At 37.6% G+C, this 22,532-nt stretch overlaps 1 protein-coding gene across 4 annotated transcripts in view; it reads left to right on the top strand.

The window, feature by feature from the left end:
- LOC122064092 (lysine-specific demethylase 5B) overlaps window positions 1-22,532 on the top strand; it is a 61,834-nt gene that overhangs the window by 3,717 nt on the left and 35,585 nt on the right. For 3 of the 4 annotated variants that reach the window (XM_042627801.1, XM_042627803.1, XM_042627804.1), the window contains exons 2-8: window positions 12,435-12,492; window positions 13,021-13,143; window positions 15,682-15,739; window positions 15,849-15,985; window positions 20,796-20,954; window positions 21,047-21,133; window positions 22,024-22,206. In XM_042627801.1, the coding sequence (XP_042483735.1) occupies window positions 12,435-12,492; window positions 13,021-13,143; window positions 15,682-15,739; window positions 15,849-15,985; window positions 20,796-20,954; window positions 21,047-21,133; window positions 22,024-22,206 (805 nt within the window). Of the gene's footprint in view, window positions 1-12,434; window positions 12,493-13,020; window positions 13,144-15,681; window positions 15,740-15,848; window positions 15,986-20,795; window positions 20,955-21,046; window positions 21,134-22,023; window positions 22,210-22,532 lie in introns of all 4 variants that reach the window. The other variant, XM_042627802.1, reaches the window with a different exon arrangement.

Here is a 22,532-nt window from a genome sequence, read left to right as displayed (position 1 = left end):
CTTTTGCCTCTATTTTATCTAATGAGACCTAGTCCCTCTCTTTTTGATATCTGGTTTCCTTTCCCTCCATGCCCTTGGCCATAAGGGAAGGGGCGACAAAGTTATTTGGTCCCCATCTCCTTCTAGTATCTTTAGCTCCTCCCCAACTTGGAATTTTATCCGTTCCCCAATCCTCTTGCCCCTTGGTGCAAGATTGTGTGGTTCACTGGTCACATCCCTTGACATAGTTTTATTGGCTGGAGAGCCCGCTCCAACTGCCTTCCCACCCAATCCTTCATTCTTTATAGACACATTCAAGTCTCTCCTTCTTGCTGTCTCTGTTGGAATGGATTTGAGGACCAATTACCTTTTCTTCAATTGTTCATTTGCCTCCTCTGTTTGGAAAAGAGTTTTTAAATATTGTTGGCCTAGCAAAAGGTGTATCCTTGGCCTTAATAGGGAATGGATTTGGGTTGACATGACTTATGCTGGTTCTATTATTCGCGAAACGGATGGAAAACTTTCTTTCTGTGCTACTATCAACCATATTTGGATGGAACGAAATCTTGGTAGATGGACATTCAATTCCCGCTCTCTTGAAAAAATTTGGAATGCCATCTCTTTGACGTTAGCCCCAAGCTCAGATGACTCCCCCTTGTCTATAAGGGATTTCCCTTGGAACAAACCTATTGTTGTCTCCAGGGGTTCTTCCCCTCTCCATCCTCCATCTCCCCCTTAATGGGGTTCACTGACCTCTCTTGTTGGCCTTGTTTTTCCATTCTATTTTCTCATTTCCCCTTAGAGTCTGTATATTCCTTGTCTCCTTTCTTTTTGGTAATGAGTTTATTATTTATCCTCACCCACAACCCCCACCCCCCACAAAAAAAAAAAAAAAAAAAGAAGCATTGGTGGGCCAAACACTCAAAACAGTGACTGTGTGCACTTTCTAGGGCCAGAAACCTATGAATAAGTAGAGTCAAATCATATCAAAACTTTATCATATTTCATATTCAAGAATTACACATAACTAGAAACTATATTCCAAAGATTCCTGATCGGACTGGATTTGATTGGTCAACTACTACCTGCTTATCAACAACTAAAAGCAAAGAGTTCTCATGTACAACAATGGAGAATTCCAACAACAAAAACAACTTAGCCTTATCCCAAACTAAATGGGCGGCTACATGGATCCTTGCCCTTCAATCAACTCTATTTGACATCACACTTGATACAAGCCCTAAGCTATGCATGTTTTTCCTCTCTACTTCTTCAAAGATCATTTTAGATCTGCCCCTAGGCCTCCTATCTCTTTTAGTTCCTTCAATGAATCAAGTCACTCCTCCATATTAGAATTGGAGCATCCAAAGGCCTCTGTTGAACAAGTCTATGCTACCTCAAATGACTTTCTTGTAGCTTATCATGTATCAGAGCTACTCCCAAATCAGTCTGATATGATTATTCCTTACTTTTTCCCTTACTAGTTTTACCACTCATGCATTTCAACATCCTCATCTCTGCTATGCTGAGTTTATCTACATGATGCTTCTTAACTGCCCAACATTCTACACTATACATCATAGCCGGTTGTATGAATGTCCTATAAAATTTTCTTTTTAGTTTTAAAGGAATATTTCAACCACACAAGACACAACTCTCCAGAAGCACCTCTCCACTTCATCCATCTTATTTTAATTCTTTGTGAAATGTCATTTCATCCTCTATATCACTTTCTTTATATATGATTAAGCCCATATACCTAAAATAATCACTTTGTGGAACGTCTCTCATCTTAGTTTTTACCACTTCATTATTTATCCTCGTGTAACTAAAGTTCCACTCCAAATAATTCTTCGTTCTACTTATCTTAAAACCTTTTGATTCCAAGGTTGATTTCCATAAGTCCAACTTGGTGTTAATCTCTGCTTTTATCTCATCCAGCAAAACATTATCATTAGTAAAAAGTATGCATTAATGAACCTCATCTTGGATGTCTTTGGTTTATTCATTCGTAATAAGCGCAAACATATAAGGGGGCTTAAAGACGATCCTTGATGTAACCCAATTGTAATTGGCAATTCACTGCCTTAACCCCCACAGTTCTTACACTAATCACCACATCATCATACATTTCTTTAATTATGTCTACTCATTTACTTGATACACTTCTTTTCTCTAGTACTTGCCAAATTAACTCTCTTGGGACTATGTCGTAAGCTTTTTCTAGGTCAATAAAGGACATATGGAGATCCTTCTTGCAATCTCTTAATCTTTCCACGAGTCTCTTGAGTAAGTAAATAGCTTTTGTCATGGATTTTCCTAGCATAAAATCAAATTGGTTTTCGTAGTAGCTTCTTTTTTCAGGTGGGTTTTAATAACCCTCTCCCATAATTTCATAGTATGACTCATTAGTTTTATGCCTCTATAGTTATTGCATCTCTTAATATCGCATTTATTTTTGCAAATCGGAACCACAATGCTTCTCTTCCATTCATTGTGCATGTTCCTTGTGCTCATAGTCTTATTAAACAACTTGGTTAGCTAGACCACATATTCCTAAGATCTTCCACACTTCTATTGGGACCTCATTTGGGCTTTGTTCCTTGCTTACTTCCATCCTCCTTAAAGCTTTTTTTACTTTAGACACCTTGATATTTCGTATATATCTACAACATGTGGATTATGGTGTCTTGATGGTAATATAGTTTTCCAGGACATTATTACTCGAAGTATCTTCATTTAGTAGGTTGTAGAAATTAATTTTCCATCTCTCCTTTATGTCCTCGTCCCTGATTAGTACTTTATCATCTTCACTTTTAGTACGTCTAACATGGTCGAGATCTCTATTCTTCATTTCCCACATTTTAGCTATCTTATAGTTATAAGTAGCTTTTCCCCCTTCCTTTGTGCTTAGATTATTATAAAGATGATCATATCTCTTTGCCTTTGCCTTTCGCACAATCTTTCTTAGCTTCATTTCTGGCAAATATATATACCTTTGTAGCTCCTCTACTTCTTTAGTCCTTTGCCACGTCTTAAACTAGCTTTCTTAGTGTCAATGGCTGCTTGAACCTCATCATCCCACCACCAAGTCTCCCTAGAGGAATGCTGTTTTTCTTTTGATTCACCCAAGACATCTTTAGCAACTTTTTTAATACAAGTAGTCGTCTCGTTCCACATCGTGCTAGTGTCTGAAGTCCCATTTTCCTTGTTTGATAACTTTATCAGTAAAAGATTTCGAAGTATCCCCTTTTAAGTCTTAAGCTCCACCATTTTATCATAGGGAAAATAAGCTCACCTTTCTTACGATTCTGCATAGTGAGGCACATATCCATGACAACTAATCTAATGTTGTGTGGCTAGGCTCTTCCCTGGTATAACCTTATAGTCTTTACATAACAATCTGTCAGACATTCTTGTTAGGAAGAAATCTATATGGCTACTATGATTCTCACTACTTTTGAAGGTAACTAAATGCTCCTTTCTCTTTTCAAAGTAAGTTTTTGCAATAGATAGATCGTAAGCCACAACAAAATCTAAAACTGAGATCCACGACAAAATCTAAAAGTGAGATCCCCTCCTTATTCCTTTCTCCAAAATCATATCCTCTATGTACGCCTTCATAGACTCTACTATCTTTCCCAACATTTTCAGATAGATCACCCTTTATTATAACCTTTTACCTTGACTAAAACTTTGCACAATCCATCAATGTGTTCCCAAAATTGTAACTTAATACTTTCATCCAATCCTACTTGAGGTGTGTAAGCGCTAATTATATTGACAACCTCTTTCTCCAACACAAGCTTGATGTATATAATCCCATCTCTGAATATTTTAACATCCACCATATCATTCTTTAAATCTTTATCCATTACTATGCTCACACCATTTCTATTACTTTTCTCCCCCATATACCAAAGTTTAAAATTGTCCAACTCCTTAGTTTTTTTTAACCCTTCCCATCTAGTCTCTTGAATATAGGCTATGCTAATCCTTCTTCTCCTTGTAACATCTATCAATTCTAGACTCTTACTCATTAAAGATCCAATGTCCCAAGATGCTAATCTAATCCTACGCTTTTAGATTAGCTTCTTTACTTGCACTCGTCCATCGTGCGAGAACCCTTGCCTATTTGTCATTGCATCTAGGCGCTGATGTGGCTCGTCGCTTACGGGGGACGCCCTAGCTAACCCTTATTCACTTTTCACTACACCTATGCGATAGTGTAGAGTGTCACTTATTTTGACGGGGAACACCGTAGCATAACATTTATAATATGAGGTTGTAGAATCCATGTGCAAGGGTTTGCTATGGTTTTATCCGGTGCATGCTAATTGACTTGACGCACCAACCATCCTCCTTTATTCTGGCTTGGGACTTGCAGCACTGCAGCAGTGAAGAATTCCAAGGAAAGGAAAAAAATATTGCAAGCATTTATTGATGGAGGAAAACAACTATAAATATGGTAGAAATACTAGACGATTGCTGTCCAGAAAGGAAGCCCTGCATTTAAATTCAAGAATATTAAAAAACCGACAATTATTTATAGAAAGAAGAACGGGAGAGTGGAAATAGCCATAAGGCCCTGATTTTTTTACGGAGAAAAGTGGAAAAGGAAAAAGGGGGTGGGAAACTTGTATTTGTTTGACACAAACTACCACAAATATGTGTGTTTAGATAAGTGGGGTGGAAAATTTACTAGACAAGGTCATTTAATGTAATAATTGTTGTTTGTTGATGTGGCACTTGGCTTTTCCCACCCCACTCACTTCCAAAGTTCTACCAATTTTGGTAGAACTTCATGGAAATTTGTTTTATGTGTCTCTTTCTCTCGTCCTTCTATTCTCTCTCTTTCCCATAGTATACCTCCCCACTTCCATTTCCTCTCTTTCCGTAAAAGCCCACCCCACTAAAATTTACATATTTCATTATTTCCTTTTCTTCCCTTGTCAATCCAACCCACAACGTGTGGATGCACCCTCACAAGTTTCCCACATCTTTTTATCCTTCAAACAAAGGGGGTCTAAGTGAAGTAAAGTAAGCAATGCCTTTATTTAGAAAAATAATACAAGGATCAGCAATTCTATCCACCTTCCAACAAATCACTTTAGTGGAAAGTGTCCTTTTTCTTTTTTCTTTTACTGATTCACTTTATCGGTGAAACTTTCATTTCAGTTTACTTCCTTATAACCCAATTGGGCCTCAACTTAATAAATAACTGAATTCATGCGAAGACTGAACAACATTCTTTAGAACACCAAAACTTGTTGAAATAATACCAACACTGACTGGACCACCATCTACACCACACCTCTTTAAATTTAAAGAAAATAAAATAGAAGTTCCGGAGGAACTCAATAATTTCCAAAGACAGTACTGCTCATACACAATAATTTCATGCTAAAAACATAATCCCATGTGACTGAGCATCATAATAATGTTGCATCATTTTGGTTCGGAATCGTGAAAAGCCTTAATGCTTGAGTTTTGAAGTGATACCTCTCAATTTATCTTCCTCCTCCTTTTCCCCTCTTTAAGACTTTTGGCCAGTAAAAATCAATGACCATCTAGTCTCCCCCATTCGTCATATATTTTCTTAGCTTCTTTTCAATACGATTAAGGCTATGAACTTTGGTTTTCTGCTGATCATCTCCATCTCTTGAAATTATGACCTGAATGCTTATTGAAGACAGCCCAACAGAAGTCCCAAACACTTCATAGATACAAGGTTCAAAAACTTGTTTCATTTCACCGTTTTGGTCAGTCCAAGAGTACCGAAATACCCATTTTTTTTGCTGAATCAATGTATTTTCCCATGTTTTTTGCTTGGGATTTTGGGGGGCTGATGGCCAAAATGACCGAAATAACCGAAATTTGTCAATTGAGCGAGACGAAATGTGGCCGAAATGACTGAAATTTCAATGAAATAGTGCATTTTTTGTGTGGTTCAAAGTACTGGTGTGTATCATATTGGTCGTTATCCATACAATCATGGTTTGAAAACTTGCTGGGTAATTTTTTTTTTACCGAAATGAAACTGCGTATGAAACACAAAAGACACAATTCGGTCATCTTGCCGAAATTTTGGTTTGAAAAAAAAAAAGCACTATATTGTTTAAATTTTGGTCATCTCGATCATTTTGTTTTGCTCATTTCATTAATTTCGGCCATTAGCTCCCCAAAATAGCCAAGCAAAACACATGGAAAAAGTATGTTGTTTCGGCAAAATTTTGGTATTTAGGTGGTTTTAAAACCATTGAAACACCGAAATGAAACGAGTTTTTGAACATTGGGTACGATACAATACCAATATGATACATAATCTTTTTTTTGGGCGCCGAACTATATCGTACCGTGTCATATGATACGGCTCGATACACTACGATACGTAACGATATAGTTCGATACATACCATACACAAACATTTAAAATCCAACTGTATCAAAATGTGTTATATTGTATCGAGCCGTATCAGATGATAAAAAAGGGGCAGGACTTATTTTATGCAACCATCATCTTAAAACCCTCACATCGAGTATAGTTTTAAATCTTTGAAATTTTGACGCAAATATTGGAAATTTCCAAAATTTCGAACCAAATTTCGGCCCAAATTTCTAACAAAAGCCTAGAAAAAATACCTAGTTTCGACTAGGTTTCGGGAACTTCGACCTAAATTTTGGTTTCGAGCTTGAGTTAGAACCATGCTTTCGAGATAACCCCTTATATATAACTCTCACGCATTACATAGAGAAACCCTTATCCCAAAAAGTACAAAAATACCCTTAGTAAACGATTCCTAGAAAAATTTCGGGCGAGGGGCTTTGCCCCCTTGCAACTCCTACGGGCTGCCTACCAGCAAGCGGGACTACAGTTGTTTAGGAAAAATCACTAATATTTCCTGGGTTAAACTGAGATTGGGCTTTGCCAACAACAATATTGTGCCTATTTTCGGCAAATCCACAATAGCATGGGATTCATGGCAATGGCAATGGCAATAGCAATAGCAATAGACTATATGTAAGAAACCTCATCCCTTATAACAATTTCAATTGAATGCACTTGTCTAGTAGTGCGATGTTCTCCATTTTAGTGTTTATGCATGATACATGCTATATATTGCTTATTTATACTATTTTTTTAATTCAAAAGTGTATTTACACGTGTATCTTGTCCATTTCTATGCGTATCTTTAGCATATCTCGTGTATCTCCGATATGATAAGATATGTCTCTTAAAATGACCTAACAAATATATATATATATATATATATTTTTGGATGAATAAATAAATTCATTAGCAAGAGGGGAAGAATATACAAGGGGGGAGAAAAAAGGGGGGGGGGGAGCTAGACCAAGGCTAGCCAAACAACAAAAAATAACAATTACGATCAAACTAGATCCACAACCGGATCAACAACAAGAAATCCTAAGCAAAAACCCAAGAAGGGGGGGCTAAGTATAGGGAATGGTGTCAATATGGAGGTTCCAGGAGGTAGTGATATGACTGTTCCTAGTGGAATTGGGAACAAGCCTATGGGGGATTTTGGAGGTAACATCAAAGGAGATGGCTTTCCAAATCTTGCTTAAGGAGCGGGAGTTGGAAGACCATCTACGGATGTTTCACTCCATCCAGATGTGATTGATGGTAGCAAAGAAAGCTATCTTCCCAATAGGGTCACAAATATAGGATCCCGAGAAGGTTATGTCAATCCAAATCCATTCTCTATAAAAAGGAAGAATAGACCTCGAAGAAGACCAACATTTGGAGAGGACCAATTTTCAGATGGAGGAGGAAAATGGACAAGAGAAGAAGAGGTGAGGGATGTCCTCAGAGCCATGAGGACAAAGGCAACAGGGAGGGAGAATAGGGATATGGCGGTTGATGAGGAAGGATTGGGTGCAGAGGCAGTTGGAGAAACATCTCCAAAGAGTAAGGGAGTGGCGGTGAATGTTACCTTTAAACTAAACAAGGTTACGCCAAGGAACCACGGGACCAGAGGATCGAACAAAGGACCAAGCCGAGGCAGAAGAGAAAATCCCATTGGATGAGTGGATCCAGATGCATTTATCTTCCCTACCATGGTGACCAGGAGGGAAAGGAGGGAGGGAGGACCAGAGGTCAAGAAAGGGGGGAGCGGAAGAAGCAGGGGACCAGCCTAGAGGGGACATGATACAGGAAACAGTAGCAAACTTGGAATTACCAGAGGAGTAGATGGTTCTGGGGGAAACCAAGGAGGCAAAGACACTAGCAGGGTGCCAAGGATCCATCCATAAGGAAGTGGCCTGGCCATTATCTATGGAAAAGGAGATGGCATTAAGAGCCAACGGATGGAGAAAGAATTTTCCTCTAGATTCGGGAACTATCCGAAGGGACAGTGATAGTCCAGGGGGAGTGATGTTTGAGGTGATAGGAGTGGATCCAGTCAACCTAGATGCTCTTTTGCCTAGATACAGTTCTCCAAATGAGCTTAAGAATTCCTACAGAATTGACATCTTTTATTTGCCTAATGCCTAGACCCCCTTTGGCTTTTGGGGATACTTTAATCCTTGATTTTTTGGACCGACAAACAAAATTACCGAAATGACTGAAATTGTGTCTATTTCATGTTTCTCCCGTAATATCATTTTGGTAAAAGAAAAATAAAAAAGCGAAATATCTGAAATTTCAGCTTGTTTTCGAACCATGCATAGATGTCCTGTTCTTATAATCCTATATGTTTATCTGTTGACCCATTTCCTGCTAGCCATTCAAGCCTGCCATTTGAAACTTGGCAGCCCCATATGTTTGTGATTGTTCAGTCATTATCTTGTCCAATATTTGACTCCTGCTCTCAAAGTTAGCCTTTCTATTTTCCTTTTTCGAGATTTTATCACTTGAAACCAACAAAGTGAACATTGCCAAAAGCCCAAAACATACCACAGATAGGCTACATTTAGGCTGGACAGAGAGCACCAAGCATTCTTCCTCAGGTTTCTTATGTATAATTTCTTGTGATGTTTGACATACCACAGATAGGCTACATTTAGGCTGGCTAGAGGGTACCATGCATTCTTCCTAAGGTTTCTTATGTAGAATTTCTTGTGAAGTTTCCTTTTATCATCTTTGTCGACTTCTTTTGGATTTTGGGGCAGCATCTTGCCATCTCCTATCTAGTGATGCAAAACAAATTAGAACCCGAAATAATTCATGATTTTTATGGGACTTCATGATTCTTTCCATAAATTTAAAATAAATTGAAAAGTGAAATCCAATGGCTCTAGAACTCTTGGGGTTTTTGTATTTCAAGGTTCATTTTTTGTTTTGACTAGATTTACCCTGGTTGCAACCGAAACATTGAAGACCCCTCAATTCGCATGTTATTTTGTTTTGATAAATGTCGAAACCGAAATACACTGTCAAGATTTTGACATTTCGTTGAAATTTCGAACTACAGTGTTTGTTTTGAACTCTTGGCTGCTGTTAAGAGTTATCTTCATCTTTAGCTTCTTCTTCGCTTTTTTTTTCCCCCTACTTATACCCTCTGATTTTAAACCTAAGAATTCCTATATTTGTACCTGTGCACAGAATTTCAGCTGCCACAAAGCCACCTTTACCATCAAAACTGTAATATATTTACTCAGCACCATCTTAACCTGCTGCCTAACCCTAACCTTGAAAAATACTGTAGTCTAATGCAAAATAGCTATTGGTTGCATACTGATCTTACCTTCTATTAATATTCCCAAGCTACCTTAATTAACTTGATTTTGGTTACCACATATGTGAATGGGAATTTGCTTGGTTACTGCTTTACCTCTTTACATTTGAATTCTCTACCACATCAGCAAACTGCAAAGAGGGGTTTGATGCCATACTGGTCTGGTTGTTTTGTCAATATCTCCTTTAACTTTCAATGGGAACTGGTAACTTGACAGCAGATTGTACTCATGCCAGTGGGACCACCTGGTGCAATGATATGTTCACCTTGAGCCTTGAGTTGGACTTCAGACAAATGTTAGTAATATTCTGTTAGTTTCTATATCTTAAAAACTGTGATAGATGTTGCCTACTAATACTAGTGGTCTATTGCTCCATAAAGAAATGATATGCAAAATATCCTTATTGGAGCCCCCAGCGTCTGCCTGCAGGTTGACATGAAAGGGGCCATTGTCTGATGGAGATGGTCTCCATGCTTAGTCAGCATCTCCCGCCCCAACCCGATCCCCAGAATGTCCACTAAATAGTGCATTTTGGTTTTGCTTTTTTACTTTTCTTTATATTTTTTATGTCAGAAATTTTATCAAAGGAAGGAGAATGGTGAAAACCCGACTATTCTTTACTGGCCCCTATAAGCCTACACAAAAGTAAAATTTTACAAAATTAGTTCTCCATTCTCTCCATAATTGAAAAAAATCTGTCAAATTGCTGAACTTTGTGTAAGTAGACACCCGCCAAAATTCTTCCTTGAAGAACTCCATATATATATTTTTTAACTAGTAGGCCCGAAGGAGTGTTTAACTCATGACCTCTTAATTTTGAGGTATTGGTCTTTTGCCAACCGAGCAGCCCCCTTGGGGTTCTTTCCTGAAGAACTCTTTTGCACCTTATAAGGATGTTTTTCGTTGCTTTCGGTTACTATTTTGTTTCTCCCTGCCATGTATTCCAAACAACGATCCTGGAATTGAAGCCTGCACATTTGACCTCTTATCCTAAATATATTTTCATCCAACTGGATGACATTTTCTTCAGATTGTTGGACATTATTACCCCATCCATATTAGCCAGTGTAGGACATTGCAATTAGAGGTGCACAGCAGCCAACCCTGCATGCAATTGGCAAATTAGGCTAGCATTCAAAATCCAGTGTCCTCTGTTGATCAGATTGTCAATTGTCACTTGTTACTAGTCAGTGTCTTCAGATGTACTTCATTCTAGAGAAAATTTTGTACCTACCTTCACCCATACAGCTATGCAAGGGAAATTTTTTTTCCTGGTTCAAGATAGCTTAGCGTTGAGACTTCATTGCAAACTTTCCAGATTTCTTTCACTGCTTGATTCTTCTGTTAGATTCTCCAATATTTACTGCTTGCCCATTCAATACATCCATCACACTCAAATTCAATAACTATTGTAGTTTCCAGTGAGTGAGGTGTCTTTGACATGTGTCTTCGGTGAGTTCAGTCTTCACTTTCGTTTTTGATCACTGAGCTAAAAATTCTTTTGTTTTGCTTTTTGCCCCAAATTGTGAGATATGAATGCAGGAATCAACTGTGTTTAATCCTGATGTCTCCTCCTACCACAAAAAATAAAATAAAAAAATCCCCTGCGCCTCCTTGTTGCTCAGGATCTTGCATAGGGTCCCTTATTCATGGATAGATAACATAGGGATATTATTGAGAGTTTGAGACAAGGAGGAAGGTACATGAGATAGTACATAATGAGAACAATAAGACGAGCATCCTTAGCTGTGTCAAAAAGACATCCTATGATGGCTGTACAACCAGATAAAGCCCCAACAGAGGCTCCCTGGTGACCCCTCTGCAGGCAACTAATCAGCTAGAGCATTAATAGAAATAGGAGAAACTCTCTGAGAAGAATAAAGACCTAGCTTTCCTAATGAAATACAGGGATCTCCAAGGCCCACCAAACGAGCTTGCTGCCAACAGACAACAGTCTCCAAATCACCTTCAATGATTATTTTATTGTGCTATGGAGATTATGAACCCTTTGATAATCACCTTGTGCTTATCCAAAATGGAATGAATTTTACCAATAGGACCAGAAATTGCCAACAAAACACATCCATTATGATCACTAAACACCACTTGTGGGCCCTGTTTTACCCACAGAGCTTCCCTCAACATTGAGCTTGATGATATTGCGGGGAGTGGAGATCCACACATGCTGAACTTGCATGTGACTCACGCCCAATGAAGCTTCTTAGTTCCAGTGCTTCAAGAAGTGGTCAATATAATAACTTGAGAGGTTTATGAAGTGACAGCCATCTAGCTGTCCTTGACATGATAAGGTCAATCACCTCCTGAAGGCATTTTGTGTATTGATGTTGGATACTGAATTACGTTTTGATTAGTTTCTTATTGCTGGTTGCTGTTTGGAGTTTTTTATTCTGGTTAATCTCTGGTGGATACATGTCATGTGATACAATCATATAAGTTCCCATTTTTGTGGTTCTTTAAAAGGCCACATCTTGGCATGAATAGTCAACAAATTGTATGCATAATTAATTAGCCTTTAGCTTTTTTGCACAGGGCATGCCGAAAAATCAGTATCACAGAAACTTCTAAACCAATGCCCTGTATAATTTTTGTTATTTGGCATTGATAAATTTTTCTTCATGTGGTAGTTCTTCAAGTAGTGGAAATTTTCCTTTTGCTTGTGTAAAAATTGGTTAAATAAGTTTTTTCCATTTTCGTATCATGTATCGCTGCTGACATTTAATCTTATGCCTTTAGGGGAGAGCCAAAATGCTGGTACAGTGTCCCTGGTACCGAAGCTGATGCCTTTGAGCAGGTATTCAATTGTCTGGTTTAGGTTTATTGTCATTGCATGCATTTCTTTCTAATGGATCATCATTCAATAATCTGGTTTAAGTTTATTTTGTGGGTGTTTGATCTAAAAATTGTTGAGGCAGAATCTTGGGATATGTTCAGGGTAGTTATTTATCTAATAATTTTATAATCTAATTAATTTACAGAAGCTTAGGATATGTTCAAAGTTGTTACTTTATCTAATTAGTTATTGTCTAATTAATTTTATTGAGCATTTAGCGATAAAATTCTGGAGGCATACTGAAGTTACAGTGTTTCTGACTTTCTTCATTCATGATTATTGATTAGGTGAACAACTCTCTGGATTTGATTATTTCAGATTTGAATATCTTGCTGTGAGATGGATTCATTTTCAATATTTTCTATTGCTTGTGGTCATGCTATCTACATTCATATGATATTGTTCCTATGGGTGCGCAATGAATTTGATCTGGACTGTCTGTTCTTACTATATGAATGTTCATAACAAATTCCAGTTTTTTGTTTGTAGGTAATGAAGAACAGTCTCCCAGATCTATTTGATGCACAGCCAGATTTGCTCTTCCAGCTTGTCACCATGCTGAACCCCTCCGTTTTGCAAGAAAATGGTGTTCCTGTCTACAGTGTACTACAGGTTTGTTTTATGGGCATAAGACTATTGTTTGCTGCAAGTGAGCATGAATTTTTTTTTCCTTCTGTTTTCTTTTTAAACCCCCACCTCATAATCCCCCAGAACAAAGCCTCTTGTGAGGTGGGACCAAAGTTCAAACTATTGGTTTCGCATATCGTATTGTATCAGAGATACGCAAGATACGTGAGATACTCATGGAAGTGGTCAAGATACACAAGGAAATACATATTCGGGGCAAAAACATTATTAATAAGCAATATATAAAATGTACCATGCATAAATATTAAAATGGAGAACTGCTACATAAATGTAATGAAATAAGTGCATTCAATTGAAATTGTTATAAAGATGGGGTTTCTTACATAGTTACATGTCGGGTTGGTTCAAACTCATAGCTGGAAGAGTCTTCAAGAATACGAATGACTAAGATGATGTTTACCCAAAGGGGCATGGGACTTGGCTTTGGAAGAAATTGAAAGAAAAAAAAAAAATATAAACATAAATAAATTTAATTTTTCTGTGAAATTTCTAGTACAAATCTTTGCGAATGATGAAGTTTGATGCTATGGGTGGTGTCAAAGAGTGTCCACGATAGGGGAGTGTTCCTATTGTGCTATGAGTTGAGTCTTAGAGTCCAGGGTTTTTTTTTTGTTTTCCTTATTAGATTGTAATTAGATGTTTGAGTCATAGTAGGTTTCCTACCATGACTCTGCTTATTGGAATATAAATAAAGGTGGGCATTAAGATGGCCATGTCAACTTAACTCCCGTGGGTTTAGATCTCTCTCGGTTTTGCTTCTTCTTCTTCACAGGTTTTGGTTGGTTCAACTTTCTTTATAGGTGGGTTAGTTTTACCTAAATCATTGATTATAGGAAAAAAATAAGAATAAAAACAATGATTTAAACACAAAGATCAAGTTTTTGAGAAACCTACATTTTTTGTGAAATCTCTTTCAATCTCTGATTTCAACTTGTTGAATGATCCAAACTTAGGTTTTTAGGCACCCTTTGAATCTTTTTTGAGGCAGCTATGGGGAAACAAGTCACAGGGAGACAGCTCTTCAAAAAGTCATAGACAACAGAAGCCCTAAAATTGCATAGGGTAAAGGTTGACACTTGACAGAAAAAACCTGAAAATTTGCTCAAATAACCGGCAACATATAGAGAAAAAGTGCACAATCTCACGATGCTCACAATGATCAGACCAAGGATAGTAGGTTTCTTGAAAATCGTGGACCAAATTAAGGTTTTGCAAGAACTTGAATGAAAACTGATCTGTTGATCAAGAATTAGGTAGATCAGAAATTAATGAGGCAGCAACAGCCGCATATAATAATCGGGAGAAGTGCTGATAGCAGGAACATCACCAACCTTCAGCCACAGGATGGAGAAAAAAAATCACAGGTGAGAAAATTTTAATTCCTTGTGCAGTAAACTTCATGCATAGGGTAGGGCTTCATCTTGAATGTAAGATTTGTAAACATCAACTGCATCAGTACTTCAGAAGGGCAGCAATCATCACCAGTGAAAATCCTTTCTTTATGCATTACTAACTAGGGTTTCATGGTTAAAAAAAAAAAAAAAAGGTCAGCAATTGATGGCTTCACACCGCAAGAGAAAACCATTTAGGGTTTTCAGAATAGAGAAAAGAAAGATGACAAAAACTGATTAAACCCGCTTTGATACCATGAAATAATATCAATTACAGGAAATCAGTGCTAATAATGTAGAGGGAGGTGTCGCAAGCTGGGAGAAGAAAATTGTTACTCACGATTGGCAGAATACTCCAGTTGTGGCTACAAAATATATTTATATTAATGAAATAATATTAGGGATAAGTATACCCTTGATTTAACATCTATTACAAATAAGCCCTTTGCTAAAGTGCTAAACAACTGTAAAAAACACAATCTTAACATATTTCTTACTTCAAATGTAAAAAAAAAAAGTGTTAGAATTTTGTTCTTAATAGTCAACATTTGTTTGTCCCTATTTTCTATCCTGTTGTGATTGATCTCTCGCTGGCCTTACTAGTTTGAGATCGGGGTTTTTTTATTTTTATTTTTATTAGACTATCCATTTCGGAGGAAATCCAATTCGGCACTTCTTCTAGTTCTAACTGTAAAATTTTCTGAAAACATCAAACAAAACATCAAGCTTCAAATTGGACTGGATGATTATTGTGGGTTGTAGAAAACCATCAAAACCTTCTGGTTTGATGCGGTTCTATGGTATTACCGAACCAAAATATGCCATATTCTGGTCAAACTCTTGCTCAAACATGCAATCTGGTCTGGTTTTTTAGAATTTCTGAATCTCTCACTCTGCTACACATTAAATGTGTGTGCTGTACTTTCTAATTTCTGTAATATTTTACTTTTTGGTGATGGTGCACTGTTCACTTGCTCAGTCTATGCATTTAATATTGGCCATGTACTTTCTAAGTTGCGTACTCCTTTTCTCCTTTGAATTGTTGGTGTTTATTTGTCTGATTTGTTGAATGCGAATTATTAATTCCAGTATCTGCTTTCTTCTGTGTTAGGAGCCTGGGAACTTTGTCATCACTTTTCCCAGATCTTTCCATGGAGGTTTCAATTTTGGTGAGCTGTTAACAGTCTTCACGTCTCTCTATGGAGGAATTCTCAAATGATATTGAGTAATAACTAGCTCCTAAAATTGTCATTAAGCACCCTATCCTTTCACTTTCAGGCTTAAACTGTGCTGAGGCAGTCAATTTTGCCCCTGCTGATTGGCTGCCTCATGGTGGGCTTGGAGCTGAACTGTATCGGTCGTATCACAAAGCTGCTGTTTTATCTCATGAGGAGCTACTTTGTGTGGTGGTCAAGGTTCAGATCCATAATCTGTCATTTCTTTAGGTTTCATGCTATCTTGATTGTCATGATCCAGCACAAGCTTCGGTATACATTATTGTGATGCTAACTTAAATAGGTGGCGGTTGTTTCTTTTTTGCTTTAGGGGGATTTATTTTGGTAAGTTAACCTTGTTGTGTCTCTGCCTGCATGTTTTGAAATTTGTTAATGAGAGCTTGTTTTTTCCTCATGCAGTCAGCACTCACATGTTTGACTGCACCTATGTTTTCTAGACATGGGCATGTGTATTGTTGATTCAGTATTAGGTGCCTCAGATCCGTTGGATTGGCTGACTTCGACTAATCCATTATGCTGAAGACTATTTTATTGTCAATTGATATACTCTGAAAGCATTATTTCTAGTTTAAGATGGGAAAGTTAATCACAAAGTAGTTAACATGGGTGAAAGTGAATGAAAGAAATTGCATGATCATAATATCCTAAAAAAGAAGAAGAAAAGATAGTACATAATCAAACTGAAAGAAAGAAGAGGAAAGGAAAGTACATAATCAAACTGGGCAACATGTGGGTTTGAAAGATGGGATAATTGGGCTGATTTTATAATGGGCAGTGTTTTTTGTTATTTTAAAGCCTTTGTGACCGACATTAAATGGCTTGTCATCTCAATTTTACAGCATCTTGGGTGTACAGATTGTTTTTTTTTTTTTTTGGCTATAATTCGTCCAGTTCCTTGCTGTAGAAATTTGAGAACTAGAATCAAAGAAGAAGAAAGAAGAGAGACAAAGGGATTAGGGAAGAAGAAAAGAGACGGCAAGGGAGAGGAGCAGCCTATGTGTCTTTGGCAGTCTCCCTACATAAAAAGTAACACATAACATTCCCTCCCCCTTGAATTGTCCTTGTCCTCAAGGACCACTAGGATCCCATGTCTTGATAGGAAAAGTTCTAGTTAATGAATCTAGGATCGGCATGTCACTGTGTGATAATCCAATTGTAGAAACAAGCATTTCCTTGAAGAAAGTGGTGATTGATACCTTCATTTTCTTCTCTTTCTTCATTATAATAAGGAGATCCAAGTACAATCATAGGTGGAATGGGAAAGACAATCCTAGTCCAACTCTAATTTAGGAAACTAAAGATCTAGTCTAACTGGGAAAGTAAACAACCTAATCTAACTTGGAAAGTCACTAAGATAACCATGTCATGATGGGGACACTCCCCCTATCATGGATATATATTCCAACACTCCCCCTCAAGCTGGAGTATACATGTATCTAAAGAAAGCTCCAACTTGGACCATCGAAAATAGAAAATCAAATGCATCATTAGTCTTGTAGACTCCAATGAATAGTGGGAACTTCAATCAACCACCATAGAAACAATATCAACTTAGGCACATCAACATTAGCAGCATCAATAGATAAAAAAGGTTGTGTCGAACCATCAACAACGAACAAAATGGTCGGTAGATAATCACCATCATGTGTAGTGTTTGATCTTCAAAAGGAGGAGACTTGATCTCCAAAAGGAAGAACAAAAAATCGCAGAAACGGTGGATATCGTCAACCACAATCCCCATAGCAGCAGACAGGTAACAATGACGGATGCTCTCCAATAATTGCGGAACTTTATTTCCAATAGGGGAAGACGATCTTCAATATAAGGGAAGAACTCGATCTTCAAAGAAAAGAATCAATTCAATTGCACAAGGTGGACAGTCAATCTTCAAAAACACCAATCATACTTTGACGGAGGTAAAGATGGAGGGCAGCAACTTAGATCCTTATGAGATCACCTCATCTTAAGATATTGCTTCATTAGTTTTGCCCTTCAAAAGTTAAAATTGTTACTGAAGACATGAGCAGATAAATAATCTTCACTAATAATAATCTCCAATTGATGAATTGTGCAGAGTTGATAAAGTCTCCAATCCCCCCTCATATGTAGTATTACATGTGAACAAATAATTCCAACAGATAAAAATCCCTAATCTCCCCCTTACGTGTAGCATTACACATGAACAAATAATTCCAATAATCAACATCCCGAATAAACCCTTAACTAAGAGCATAAAATAATGTCTAATCTCCACCTCACAGCAGCAAGGCTGAATAAACAATCTCCAATTAGCATGACATGTCAATACCGGTGCCAAAAACATTGTCAAGCCCAAAGATGTGATTTCGGGCCCACCAGAGCAATAATATGGCACATGTATATGCCTAATGGCAATTTTGTAATTACTTCATGCAATCCCCAAGTGATGTGGAACCGGGGTTAAAATACCTAATTGAGTTTGGTATAGACCCATCCAGTTCATAATAGGCAATAACAAGTGGTAATGGCAGAATCATAATTAACCAGAATATTTCATGGGGCTATTGGTAAATATCTCAAGGTTAGATATGGATTTGGGTTCAGAAAATCGAAATTGGATCATTTATGAGCCCATCTGATTGAAAAATAGCTCAAATAATGAGAAATAATGGCAATTTGGGAAATAACTAGAATTGTAAAGGGGGTTTTAGGCAGGCTAAGTGGGGCTAAAACATAATAGGAATTAGATTTATTGTCCAGGGGTACAGGGGTAAACTAGGGAGGGAGTGTAAAATATGGACTAAATCGAATAAAGGGAGAAAGGAGGGGTAAATTTGGGAAAATAAAAAAAAAGGGGAGATTGATATAGCAACTCACGATTGGGGTTGTCTTCAACCTCTCGCAGCAGCTCTATGGCAGAACAAGAAACCCTCGTGGAGGAGGGAAGTCCTGCAGTTCTTCTCAGTTCAGCCTAGGATTCCAGGCGACGGTGGAAAACCATATGCTCTCTTGACTCCAACAACAATCCTCCTCAAAACAGCTAGCAAAAAAGGAGTTGTCGCTCCTACAACTCAGATCTGGCAGTACTGAACAGAACAGGTATGAATCCTGATCTTGAACTCACGGTAGAGGGATCCTTTGGGGCTGAAACAAATGGGTCGCAATCGCCGATCAAAGAGAAGACTATGCTGAATATATCAGGTCAAACCAATGAGCTACAAAGGAGAACAATCCAGCTTTGATGGGCTGTAGTTTTCGACCAACAGTAACCATATCAGCAAAGAGAACTTGTGCCTTCAATTAGTAGCAGCGATTGATGGGAGATCACGATAGGGGATTTTAGCAGCAGTCAAGAATAAGATCGAGTGAACCCTAGTTCAGCAATATCAGCAATCAGAAAATCAGACAATTGACCCTTTCCTAGATGAAGCTTTGATCATCTAATCAGCAGAACAACTTCACAATCCCTGGTATGATTTTTATACAAAACCCATATGAAACCTGCCCTTGAGACGAAACCAGCAGTAGCACTAAACAATAACAGAGGAGAATTTTTTTTTCAGCAACACTAATCAGACACAGGTTTCTTCGTGGGTCTGATACCATGTAGAAATTTGAGAACCAGAATCAAAGAAGAAGAAAGAAGAGAGACAAAGGGATTACGGAAGAAGAAGAGAGACGGCAAGGGAGAGGAGCAGCCGATGTGTCTCTGGCAGTCTCAATCCATTATATATTTATAATAAGTAAATCCAAGTACAATCATAGGTGGAATGGGAAAGACAATCCTAGTCTAACTCTAATTTAGGAAATTAGAGATCTAGTCTAACTAGGAAAGTAAACAACCTAATCTAAGTTGGAAAGTAACTAAGATAACCATGTCACGATGGGGACACTCCCCCTATCGTGGATAGATATTCCAACACTTACCTTTTCTGTAAAGGAAAAAAAAAAAGGGTAAAGGTAATGGTTCTTGGCATCAGATCTGTTTGTTCAAGATTTTATGGAAGCTAAAGGTTCCTAGAGAAGTGAGGTTCTAAGGACAGTTTTCGAAGACAAAATTCTTTCTCGGATTGTCTTGAGGGGCTGGACCATGCCCAATCATTGCATATTATTTGGTACTGAACTGAAAGTCCTGTCTTTACTTTCTGCCTTGCCCTTTCTCCTGGAAAGCTTGGGGGCTTACTCCGCAGGCTTGAAGACAACTCTGGGCTAGTCTTGCTGATGGCAATGCTGCTCTAAAATTGGAGGGGTTATCTGTGTGCTTGTAGAAGCAGCATCTGGAAACTTCCCCCTGCTCCTATTTGCTGGAGCATTTGGTCGGAGTATAGCATCGGGTTTTTGATGGAGGCAAGGAAAACAAAAATTCTCTCTCCTAGAAAGCTTTGAAATCCATAAAGTTTAGCTAACACCTTCTTCTTTCTGTTGTAACCATTCTGGATCTCTGAGCCTGCTTCCTTACTCATTCTGATCTTCACTAAAAAGAAAAAAGGCAAAGAAATGTTATTACTTATTAAAGAAATAAGAAGAATGGACAGTTATAACAGTATCTCCAAGGTATATGCTCTACAAGAAAATGACTCTACATGACCCCACCCCCCCAAAAAAAAAAAAAAAGGAAATTCTTGCTGCGATTTCCAGGGTGGGGTTGTCTGCTTTTTATCTATTCTACAGTTCATCTGTAGCTTGTTTTCAATCTCTCAATATTGACCCTTTTTTTTGGTGAACTAGGAAATACCTATTTGTCTAATGCACTGGCCTACCTTGGTGCTTGCTTATTTTGCTTTACCTGTAGTTATTTCTCAGGATACTCCTACTATTTGACTGCAGATTGACGGGTGTAAAATCCTGTATTTAGTTATGTCTATCTAATCTCATTGTCACATGTCCTTTTGTTTGTTTAACTTGAAAATGACCATTGTCTTATTTCTTTGTAGAATTAATCATATTGTTTTCCTTCTTTTAGTTGTTTGCCACATCTTTTTTATTGTTACCTTGTTGATGAATCTAGCAGAGTGGTTATGATAGCAAGGTATCACCTTATTTAAAGAAAGAATTGTTAAGAATTTTCACCAAAGAGAAAACTTGGAGAGAGCGACTCTGGAGATGTGGCATTGTCGGTTCATCTCCTATGTCTCCAAGGAAACATCCTGAATATGTGGGTACTGAAGAGGTAATTATGTTCTTGCTGCTGATGCCTGTGGCTCTGATAGCGAGATAATGATCTGGATATGATTTTCTGGTGATGCCTGGTGGCTTTTGTAGGATCCTACATGCATAATATGCCAGCAGTACTTGTATCTTTCGACAGTAGTTTGCAGCTGCAGACCATCTACTTTTGTGTGTCTGGAGGTATGTGAATTCAGCTATAGTTTGATTTGAAATTATTTGCTGATCTAATTACAAAAGGAAAACTGTTTGCCACATTTATGGTCATATTCCTTGAGAAGTCAATGTTAGAACTTCTGTATGGAATAGATCTCCAAGAAATGGTGCATGAGGGGCCTGTTTGGACTGGCTTTGCACCGCATCACTTTGTCATTATGTAATTTTAAAAATATTTTCTTAATTCTTATTGCATATTTTAGTTATTTTTATTATTTTTGTTGTGTTCTAATACTAAATTATGTGTAGAATAATGTTTGACGAAACTAAACTACCATTTTGGTTTTAAAAAAAAAAAAAATTCTGAAGTTCCAAAAAAATTTGGAAATGCTTAATTAGGGTTTCCCTGAAGTTTTAGGCCAAAATACATTTGACCTCTGAAATGGTCAGCTGAAACATGGCAAGTTTTGGTAGAATTCGAAATCACAAACCTTGGTATTCAGTAATAAAAGAAGTATGGTTTTAATTTAACATATCCTCCTCGCCATCCATCCCCCCAAAAAAGAAGGAAAGATATTTCGTCTTAAATGACAAAATATTATATTTAAATGTGTGGGTTTTGATTGGGTTCTTGGCTCTGTGGCTTTTCCTGAGCTTGTTTCGTTTTGTTGCCTCAAGCTGTTTCCTTTTGTAAATTTAATCATTGAATTAAAAATGAGGGCACTTGGTAAACCGTTGCTTTTGCGCCTTGTTCACCTTCCTTGTAGTTATGGGCCTTCTGGCCTTGTCCTTAAAGAATGAGTTAATGTAGTTATTGACTGTTTCAGCTTGGTCAAGCTTCTGTTAGCCTTTGTTAGTAGTTAGATATAATTCTTTTGCAACACTTCATCCTCAAGCTTTATTTGTCTCTTATGCAGCACTGGGAGCATCTCTGTGAATGCAGTCCCAGCAAACATTGTCTTCTTTATCGCCACACACTTGCTGACTTGAATGAAATGGTGCATATGGTGGATGAATGTAACCTTGAGCATACACCCCGAAGTAGAATTCCCAGGAGACAGTTTACAAGTTTGAAAGAGTCATCTGCTATGACCAAAAAAGTAGTCTTTTTCCTTGTTGCATTTCTTTGCTAATTTTTACTATTACTTTCTAACATTGTTTCTTCTCTTCTGTTCTCCTAACTTACTCAGTTTTAGCTTTGAAAAAAATGACAACATCACTATTCTTAGACCATCGGAGGGCAAGTTGTTCGATGTTGAGGCGAACTCTTGAATTTGAAAAATTAAGTGCCGTTTTTTTATTTTATTTATTTTTTATAATTATAATTATTATTATTTTTAATTATGGTTGCTGATAAAAGCCTTATTTTTGCTACAATTCTTTCCTGGTCTCTAGCTGGTCACTTCAAGATGCTCGATTAAGCATG

The sequence above is a fragment of the Macadamia integrifolia genome, unplaced genomic scaffold (genome assembly GCF_013358625.1).
Source record: "Macadamia integrifolia cultivar HAES 741 unplaced genomic scaffold, SCU_Mint_v3 scaffold1517, whole genome shotgun sequence".
NCBI lineage: Eukaryota > Viridiplantae > Streptophyta > Magnoliopsida > Proteales > Proteaceae > Macadamia > Macadamia integrifolia.
Note: the sequence above shows the minus strand (reverse complement) of the source record. Positions and strands in the feature narration are given on the sequence as shown.